Below are 10,168 nucleotides of genomic sequence, written 5' to 3'. Positions count from 1 at the left end.
TATCTGTTTTACATTTTCCTTGTTTATGAACTGGTAATATAATAGACCCTTTCCATTGTGCTGGCATTAAACCATCAATCCAGCACTTTTGAAAAAGCTTAAATAACAAAACAACAACATTTTCTGGTAAGTGTATAAGCATCTCATTTGAGATGTTTTCTTTTTAGGGAGGGATAGTAATGCGTCTTTAACCTCACTGAGTGTGAGTGGGCATTGATGTATTGACTGTTATCGGGACTTGGATCTGAGTAATCACTTTTGCTCTCTTCTTCGGTTCTGTGTTTACTCATTTTAGGCGATAGACCTTCCAATCGCATAGACTCTGAGAACATCTCTACAAATGTTTCTGCTTTCTCTGCACTGGACGGAAATACTTTGTCTTCTGTCTTAATTGGGCAAGATGGCAAATTTATACCTTCTTTCATTTCATTGAATTTTTTCCAAACCTTTTTAGTATCTTTATGACTGGATATCTCATTATTACAGAATGAGGACCAATATTGTCTTTTAGCCTGTGCAATGACCATGTTACTATAATGGTTTGCCCTTTTCTTTTCAATAAGATTTTCTTGTTACTTGTTTTTCATATAAATTATAAACTTCATTTTTTTATCATTTACTGCTGCTCCACAAGCTGGCGTCCACCAAATATTTCCTAAATGCTTGTTTGATTTAAGTGAATTACATTTTGGGATTGATATATCGGCGGCTTGTAATATGGTGTCAGTAAAGAAGGAATATAAATTATCTATATCCCCATTGTTTACGGACTCCGTGTTTTTGCAAGCAAGCATACTTTCGAATTTCTCCCAGTCAGCATCTTTATAGTTATACTTTGGGACTTTGTCTTTTTGAAATTCCGTGTATCTTTCAGTTTCATTAAAAGTCATGATGATCGGTAGATGATCACTTCCCAGTGTATCATTATGCGTTGTCCATTTACATTCTGGATACAACGCAGCAGATATGAAAGAGAGATCTATAGCAGACGCCCTGTGAGTGACAATATCAGGGATTCTGGTAACGCTGCCATCATTTAAAAGGCTTAAGGAAGAATCAACAACATTTTCTACAAAGCGGTTACAAGTAACTGATACACAATCTTTGTCCCAAAAAGGTGAATGGGCGTTAAAATCTCCCCCTATCAACCATTTTTCATTATCTTGAACATTATGTAACCATTCCGTATTAAGTTTGTTTGGTCCTCTAGGTAAATACACAGAGACGACACGAAGAGTAAGGTGATCACTGAATCTAACACGTGCCGCGCATGAATGGAAATCAGGAGTAGAATTAGGTGCTGGTGGAGAGCATACACTGTACTCAGTCCCTTCTTGGATATATGGCTGCACTAATTTTTGTGGCAGTATCAACCTGCTGGTGCACAGGTGGATAATAATAACCTGTGTCTGTGTCTGTGTGTGTCTGTGCCTGTGTCTGTGGTGTGTTATTGATAGCACATACCCCAGGCTATGTGTATGTCATACCAAAAATATAATGCGCTGTACCTATGTGGCAAAATGATTTTTTTTAAAGTGGGTAGCACTGTAGTGCAGCGACGCGCTCTCCCTGGCGAGAGCAGCCCGAATTTTACGCACGGAAATCTGATGTGATAAAAAGAAATATAAATGCCAACACAAATACAAATACAAAATGCAGTTCATTTGAATACAATCTGTTACACACACACACACACACACACACACACACACACACACACACACACAATCACACTATAGATATAGATATGTAGACAGATAGATTGATAGATACATGTATTAATAAACAAGTCTTAAATCCTTATTTATATGCGCAGATGTTGCACTGTATTTTGTTGGGGAAATAGGAGTCAGGCTGACATTCAGAGAAGCACGTCATATAGAAACAGGAGAAACGCATCCTACAAAAACACATTGACACAGAAATGGGGTGTACAGACCGTCGGACAGACAAACAAAAACACAGATAGAATCAATGAGAGTACAGGCTGACAGATATCAAATTAAAGATCTAACAGACACAGAAAGCACTACGAACTGAAAAAGGAGAGAAAGAGACAGAGAAACAGACATTATAATTGACGGGCACACACACACACACACACACACACACACACACACACACACACACACACACACACACACACACACACACACACACACACACACACACACACAAGCAAAGACACAAAACTGGAGAGCATAGACTAACTGGAGAGCATAGACTAAGACACAGAGCTTGAAGAACAGAGTTTGCTGTGGGCCGTTAATGTGTGTGCTGAGTGGTGGTGTTATCACGTTAACATCGGTGCCCCTGTTCGTGCAGGAATCACAAGCTCTCGGTACGAGAATTCCTGAGTAAGCAGTTGCTAATCTGACTGCAGCATCGGAAATACGTGGAAGTTTTCAATGACAGCATTCACATCTCATCCTTTCTTTTTTTTTTCTTTTTCTTTTTTTTTCCTCCACTTTTCTCAGATTTCTTTTTCGTTTCTCGTGTGAGTTATTCTATTGTTTTGAAGTAGTAATTTGTTTATTGGTTGATATTGTCCTTACCTGCTCAATAGGTGTCTACCTGAGTGTTCTGAATGTTTGCTTCCTTTTTTTCTTCAATTCTTTCTTTCAGCGTTATTTTTTTCTGTTGTTTTTTTTCTGCTTCGTTTTTTTTGTGGGTTTTTTTTTATCGTTTTCTTTGATATTTCTGTTTTCTTTTCTTTTCATTTCTTTCCATGTACTTTCTTTTCTTTTTCTTTTTTTTTTTTTTTTTTTTTTTTTAACTGACCACTGGTTTGTTTATGGTGTAGCCTTGTCTGAAGGACCGCGTGTTCTGTATGTCTTTTTTTTTTTTTTTTTTTTTTTTTTTCAATTTGTTCTTTTTTTGTTATTGTTGTTCTTTTCTCATATTTTTCGTTGTTGCTTAAAAATATTTTGATTTGTGATGCATTTATGTTATGACCTTATAAAAACTTGTCGAGTTTTTTTTTTTTTTTTTTTTTTTTTTTTTTTAGATTTTTTCCCCTTTTCTTTTCATGTCTTTTTTCTGTTTTTGTATTAACTGGAGATGGAATTTGCGCATAGCCATTTCAAAAGATTTATGGCTGGGTGTACAGGATTTCGTTTTTCACCCACTCTTCTTTTCTCTTCTGTTCTTATCTCATCGTTTCTTTTCTTTTCTTTTCTTTTTTTACGTTCTACTGATTTTCTTTTTAGTGTGCAATGGGTTTAGGCACCACAACCTCTTCAATCATTGTCTGGGACAAAATGTCCCCACATCCACCTCAATAGTTGTCTGGGACAAAATGTCCCCACAACCTCCTCAATAGTTGTCTGAGACAAAATATCCCCACATCCACCTCAATAGGTGTCTGGGACAAAATGTCCCCACAACCTCCTCAATAGTTGTCTGGGACAAAATGTCCCCACATCCTCCTCAATAGTTGTCTGGGACAAAATATCCCCACATCCACCTCAATAGGTGTCTGGGACAAAATGTCCCCACAACCTCCTCAATAGTTGTCTGGGACAAAATGTCCCCACATCCTCCTCAATAGTTGTCTGGGACAAAATGTCCCCACAACCTCCTCAATAGTTGTCTGGGACAAAATATCCCCACAACCTCCTCAATAGTTGTCTGGGACAAAATGTCCCCACATCCTCCTCAATAGTTGTCTGCAACGAAATGTCCCCACTGACAACCTCTTCAATAGTTGTCTGGGACAAAATGTCCCCACAACCTCCTCAATAGTTGTCTGGGACATAATGCCCCCATATCCTCCTCAATAGTTGTCTGTGACAAAATGTCCCCACAACCTCCTCAATAGTTGTCTGGGACAAAATGTCCCCACAACCTCCTCAATAGTTGTCTGTGACAAAATGTCCCCACAACCTCCTCAATAGTTGTCTGGGATAAAATGTCCCCACAACCTCCTCAATAGATGTCTGGGACAAAATGTCCCCACAACCTCCTCAGTAGTTCTCTGGGTCAAAATGTCCCCACAACCTCCTCAGTAGTTCTCTGGGTCAAAATGTCCCCACAACCTCCTCAATAGTTGTCTGGGAAAAAATGTCCCCACATCCTCCTCAATAGTTGTCTGGGACAAAATGTCCCCACAACCTCCTCAATAGTTGTCTGGGACAAAATATCCCCACATCCTCCTCAATAGTTGTCTGGGACAAAATGTCCCCACAACCTCCTCATAAGTTGTCTGGGACAAAATGTCCCCACATCCTCCTCAACAGTTGGCTGAGACAAAATCTCCCCACATCATCCTCAATAGTTGTCTGGGACAAAATGTCCCCACAGCCTCCTCAATAGTTGTCTGGGACAAAATGTCCCCACATCCTCCCCAATAGTTGTCTAGGACAAAATGTCCCCACTGACAACCTCTTCAATAGTTGTCTGGGACAAAATGTCCCCACATCCTCCTCAACAGTTGTCTGGGACAAAATGTCCCCACAACCTCCTCAATAGTTGTCTGGAGCAAAATGTCCCCACAACCTCCTCAATAGTTGTCTGGGACAAAATTTGCCCACATCCTCCTCAATAGTTGTCTGGGACAAAATGTCCCCACAACCTCCTCAATAGTTGGTTGGGACAAAATGTCCCCACATCCTCCTCAATAATTGTCTGTTACAAAATGTCCCCACAACGTCCTCAATAGTTGTCTGGGACAAAATGTCCCCACATCCTCCTCAATAGTTGTCTGGGACAAAATGTCCCCACTGACAACCTCCTCAATAGTTGTCTGAGACAAAAAGGCCCCACATCCTCCTCAATAGTTGTCTGGGACAAAATGTCCCCACTGACAACCTCTTCAATAGTTGTCTGAGACAAAATGTCCCCACAACCTCCTCAATATTTGTCTGAGACAAAATGTCCCCACAACCTCCTCAATAGTTTTCTGGGATAAAATGTCCCCACAACCTCCTCAATAGATGTCTGGGACAAAATGTCCCCGCAACCTTCTCAATAGTTGTCTGGGACAAATGTCCCCACAACCTCCTCAATAGTTGTCTGGGGCAAAATGTCCCCACAACCTCCTCAATAGTTGTCTGAGACAAAATGTCCCCACAACCTCCTCAATAGATGTCTGGGACAAAATGTCCCCACAACCTCCTCAATAGATGTCTGGGACAAAGTGTCCCCACAACCTCTTCAATAGATGTCTGGGACAAAATGTCCCCACATCCTCCTCAACAGTTGTCTGGGACAAAATGTTCCCACAACCTCCTCAATAGTTGTCTGGGACAAAATGTTCCCGCAACCTCCTCATTTGTTGTCTGGGTCAAAATGTTCCAGACTCCAGATTACACCGTTGTGTTGGCTCTGTGTAAACATTAATTTTGCTGTCGTATGTGCATTTGTGTTTCAATATGCGATAGGCCGGCGTGACCGTGGTTGTTAATGTGGCTCTGTGTTTTTTCTCATGTCTCTGTCTGTATTGTCTGTCCGTCTGTCTGTGTGACTCTCTCTCTCTCTCTCGCTCGCTCGCTCGCTCGCTCTATCAGTTAGAGATATGACATGGGTGAATAGCGTGTGCGTAGGAGTTTGTGTGTGTGTGTGTGTGTGTGTGTGTGTGTGTGTGTGTGTGTGTGTGTGTGTGTTGCTTGTGTGTGTATGTGTATATTCATATCTGTTTATTACGTATTATCTTGTCAGTGCGCGCGCGCGTGTGTGTGTGTGTGTGTGTGTGTGTGTGTGTGTGTGTGTGATCATTTTTATTTATTTGATCGTTTATTCAATACTATCGATATCATCAGTATTATCATTCATGTGCTTGTTTTTATTTTTCTAATTTACGTATTTATCTAATGTTGTTGGGTTTTGTTTTTTTTTTTTCTTTATTCATTTATTCCTTAATCTATTTTATTTCATCTTATTTCGTCAGTTCTGTTTTATTTTCTATTCGGGCCTGACAAACCGAGATAGTTTACACAGCTGCCAGTGGTGAGACATCTGCTACTCAGATGTGACTTAGCGTTATATGTATATATTCCCCCCCCCCCCCCCCCCCCCCCCCCCCCCCCCCCCCCCTCAAAGCTTAAAGCAGGCGCATTAGGTGACGCTGTTGGTCTGGCATATGTTTAGCGGTAGATTTGGTGTGGCGAAAATGACCGGATTTGTCCGAACGCAGTGACGCCCCTGTAAGCAATTGAATTGAACTGAACTGGACTTGCGGATGTTCGGTATCTTACCTCGTATTTTGTCGTGCTTGGTTTTCTAACAGCTGATATTGTGCTGTTTATTTATTTATGTGCAACTGAAGCCAGTCTGTGCTGCATCGTCTATTTGCAAGTCGATCAACATTTTTTTTTTTTTTTAATGCAAGGTGGGCCTGTGACTGGTAGTGTGAAGTCAACTGTCCGTGACACACATACACATAGATATATAGATATATAAAAATACATATATCTCAATGGTGACACACCATTACCACTCAAGCCAAACAGAAAAGTCTTTTTACTGAAATCTGTAAGTTGTGCCGTTTCGTGGCGATCGTCTGCAGTGCTGACAGAGCAAATCAAGTGTCGCAGTATCAAGCTATAATGACGTGAAACATGAGAGCAGAAATCTCATCAATTCCAAAGTGTGTGTGTGTGTGTGTGTGCAATTTATGGGTAGGCTTGATCAGAGATCCGGAGAGTAAATGATAGATCAACAATTCTTTGCTTATGTTTGATCCACTGACACGCGACAAAGACTGAAAAGTTCGTCTGCTGCGGTCGATGCCCTTCATTTAGCAGTTGAACGCTGGCCACCAAAAGTGGTCTGGCTCTTTCACTGTGATTTCCTCATTCTAAGGTACGTGGTGGTTTTAGTGTGTTTTAACTGCACTTCCCGTGAAATTATTCTCAGGATATTCAGTGCTTTGTGTCAGTCTGTTTGTCAGTCATTCCGACAGACGGCACAGACCTTTCAAATCTCAGCTTCTGTTGCCACAAGCCTGGTCACGTGCTCATGTCGCGGCGGACTTGTCGTCTGCTGTGACCTAGATCCCGACTCCTGTGTCAGCACATGGCGGGTTGTATTGTTGGCGTTCAAACATTGAAGTGTTCGGGATTAACAGCTCAGGCACAGAGGAAAAACAGAATGCCTGGTTTTGCCATGAGATTAAAGAAAATTAGCTCATGAAAGCGAGAATACGAAATAATGTAAAACTGGATTACACAGAAGCAGTCAGTGTTTATTTTTTTTTCTCTCAAGGCCTGACTAAGCGCGTTGGGTTACGCTGCTGGTCAGGCATCTGCTTGGCAGATGTGGTGTAGCGTATATGGATTTGTCCGAACGCAGTGACGCCTCCTTGAGCTACTGAAACCGAAACTGAAACTGTTTAATTGTGTCAATTCAGTAGTGTATCTGTCAAAATGTATCGAACACTGTGCGCGTGCATAGAAAACACACACACACACACACACACACACGCGCGCGCGCGCACACACACACACTAACGCACGGTCTGAAGCACACACTGACATAGTACGCGCGCGCGCGTCAGTGCTGCGCACAGTACTGACACCGACACACAATCACTCTCTCTCTTTCTCCTGCGGCAGTCAAGCTCGCACTCTCTCTGTCTTTACTTGTCTGTCTGTCTCAATTTCTGTCTGTCTGTCTGTCTCTCAGTCTTTCTGTCACTGGAGCATGCGCATCAGTGCGCGCGGCGCGCGCGTCGGTGCACACACACGCACACTGATTTTGTCTGTATCACTCTGTCCCTTCTACCCCCCGCAGTCCCTCTGCTACCCCTGCCACGTGTGTCTCCCCAGCCCTGTGCCTCTGTCAGTGATCAGCTGACCACACTATGCCAGTGTCACTGTAGACCCTTCTTCATCAAGTTGATACATCCTCCCTGCCCCACACGATGTGTGTGTGTGTGTGTGTGTACAGAGAGAGGGGGGAGGGGGATTGTCTATATATTTTCCTCTGAAGCAAATTTCAGTTCTTCTCCCTCTGAGACAAAGTGTGAACGAAATGTAGATTCATGGTCAAATGATTTTACTTGTCTGTTAAGGTTTTATCTTTCCCCCGTTGGCTCAGACTCCAGTCTATCTGTTGGTTTCTCAGTCAAGTCTCGTCCGTCCTGTGCCTTACATTCATCCAATCAGGGATCTTCATACAGTTCCCGATTCACCAATTGATGATAGCCACACAATCATAACATTATCGGAGCACTTGGAAACACACATCGCAAACATCAAGCTACAAATACTACCCCGGACGAGGAATTAAAGCATGTTGTGGCTTAGCTTTGCTGCTGCTGTTGCTGCTATTCCTGCTTCAGCTACTAAGCGTGTTAAGTTCACTATCACGTGCTTTCAGCCCTGAAATGGACTGTGCTGTACAAATGATATAAAATGGAATTTTTCTTTTTCCTCCGTCTCCTCCTTTTCTTCTTTTCCTTCTTCTTATCCTTCTGCTTCACGTCCTTTTTCTCAAGGTCTGACGTGCACATACGGTTTATGCATATGTTAAGCATTTGTTTTATTTTTGTGGGTTTTTTTTTCCCTCCAGATGTGTTGTGTTTAAGAAACCAGTCAGCACGCTCCTTGAAACTGAAACTGAAACTGAACTCCTGAAACTCTCCTTCGTTTCCTCCTCCTTCCTCTTCGCCTCGTACGGTGAGTCACGTCGTGTTTGAATTATCCTGACCAGCAATGGAAACGCAGCAGGCACGACGATGGCGCTGGCTGATCCTGGTTTCTGCCTTTCTGGAAACGTTCCTCTTTGGAGGGATGGTGTTTGGGTGGGGGTCCCTCGTCTTCGTGCTCAAACAGGAAGGAGTTTTCGCCCACCTGTGTGACGGCTACGCGCCGAACGTCACAGATTTCAGAACTGACGTCAGCAGACCTGGTAAACTCCCAGAACTGAACCAGTCCGATGTCATAACCGTCATGAGCACGGTTGATGTGACGTTAGGGGCTGATGACTTAAGCAACGTGACGTCAGACGGTGTGATGACCTGTGTCCGTCAGGATGACATGTTGTCGCTGTGTTTTTCCGTCACGTCAGCCATTTTGTACGGCGCCACGAGCATAGCTGGTTTCATCTCATACAAGTTCGGAACCAGGGTTAGCAGACTGGCTGGCTGGTAAGTTCATGTGCTTAAATAAAACATTTACACACGCAAACATTCACACACACACACACACACACACACACACACACACACACACACACACACTGACACACTTGCTCGAACTCTGTGAGAGAGAAAGAGAATTCAATTATGTTTTACAAAACCACTGAGAATGTAATTCCATTGGTAATACAGTAAGTAATTAAGAGTGTTGACAAAGAACGAATGTGTAAATTTCCGAAATGATTTAAAACACTTTGGTTATCTCCGATGTACTTAATGTGTTCGCGTTTTGTTTTGTTTGGGGTTTTTTTGTTTGTTTGTTGTTGGGTGTTTTTTTTTGGGGGGGGGTTGTGCTTTTTTGTTTGTTTGTTTGTGGGTTTTTTTCTTTCTTTCTTTTTCTTTTTTTGTGGGGGTTTGTTTTGTTTGTTTTTTCCCCTTTCTTCATCTTTTGTCATTGTAAGATACACATTTCCAAATGTAGGACTGGCAGTGAAATATCGTTGTTTGTCTTTCAGGGTGTGTTTTAACCTTGGGGCTATACTCGTGGCTTTTACATCACCAGGTGAGAACATCAATGTACCAAAATTTATTTTTGTTACGTGTACTTAGGACAACGCTGAACCAAAATTATAATGTATACCTAAGGCGCAATGCACCAGGAGTTATTACGGGTAGGTGGAACATCACAGCACCAAAGTTTTTATGTGTAAGTGGGACATCATAACACCGAAGATTTTACATGTACTTAGGTCATCAGTGCACCAAAGTTATTACGTGCAGGTGGACCATCATTGCACTAGAGTTGTTACGTTTACTTTGGACATCATTAACAGTCGAAAGAGAACTGAAGCACACCTGGGGTACCATTCAGAGATAGGCCCAAAACAATTACAGTGGCGGTTCTTTGTTGCTGCCCTGCATGCTAGAGGGCTCAACGGGTAGAACCATTTAACTAGGAAAACACTGCATCACAGTTGTCACGTATGTGCAGAATATCATTGCACCAATGATAATACGACATTGCACCAATGTTTTACGTGTACACGGGACATCATTGTACTAAAGTTATAACGTGTACGTAGTCTAGCT

At 42.3% G+C, this 10,168-nt stretch overlaps 1 protein-coding gene across 3 annotated transcripts in view; it reads left to right on the top strand.

The window, feature by feature from the left end:
- LOC143291097 (equilibrative nucleobase transporter 1-like) overlaps positions 1 to 10,168 on the top strand; it is a 38,120-nt gene that overhangs the window by 14,296 nt on the left and 13,656 nt on the right. For 2 of the 3 annotated variants that reach the window (XM_076600738.1, XM_076600722.1), the window contains exons 3-4: positions 8,512 to 9,088; positions 9,595 to 9,641. In XM_076600738.1, the coding sequence (XP_076456853.1) occupies positions 8,655 to 9,088; positions 9,595 to 9,641 (481 nt within the window). In that variant the 5' untranslated portion in view covers positions 8,512 to 8,654. Of the gene's footprint in view, positions 1 to 6,149; positions 6,802 to 8,511; positions 9,089 to 9,594; positions 9,642 to 10,168 lie in introns of those variants that run through there. The other variant, XM_076600730.1, reaches the window with a different exon arrangement.

This window comes from Babylonia areolata, chromosome 1 (genome assembly GCF_041734735.1).
Source record: "Babylonia areolata isolate BAREFJ2019XMU chromosome 1, ASM4173473v1, whole genome shotgun sequence".
Lineage (NCBI taxonomy): Eukaryota > Metazoa > Mollusca > Gastropoda > Neogastropoda > Buccinidae > Babylonia > Babylonia areolata.
This window is presented reverse-complemented; position numbering and strand designations above follow the sequence as displayed.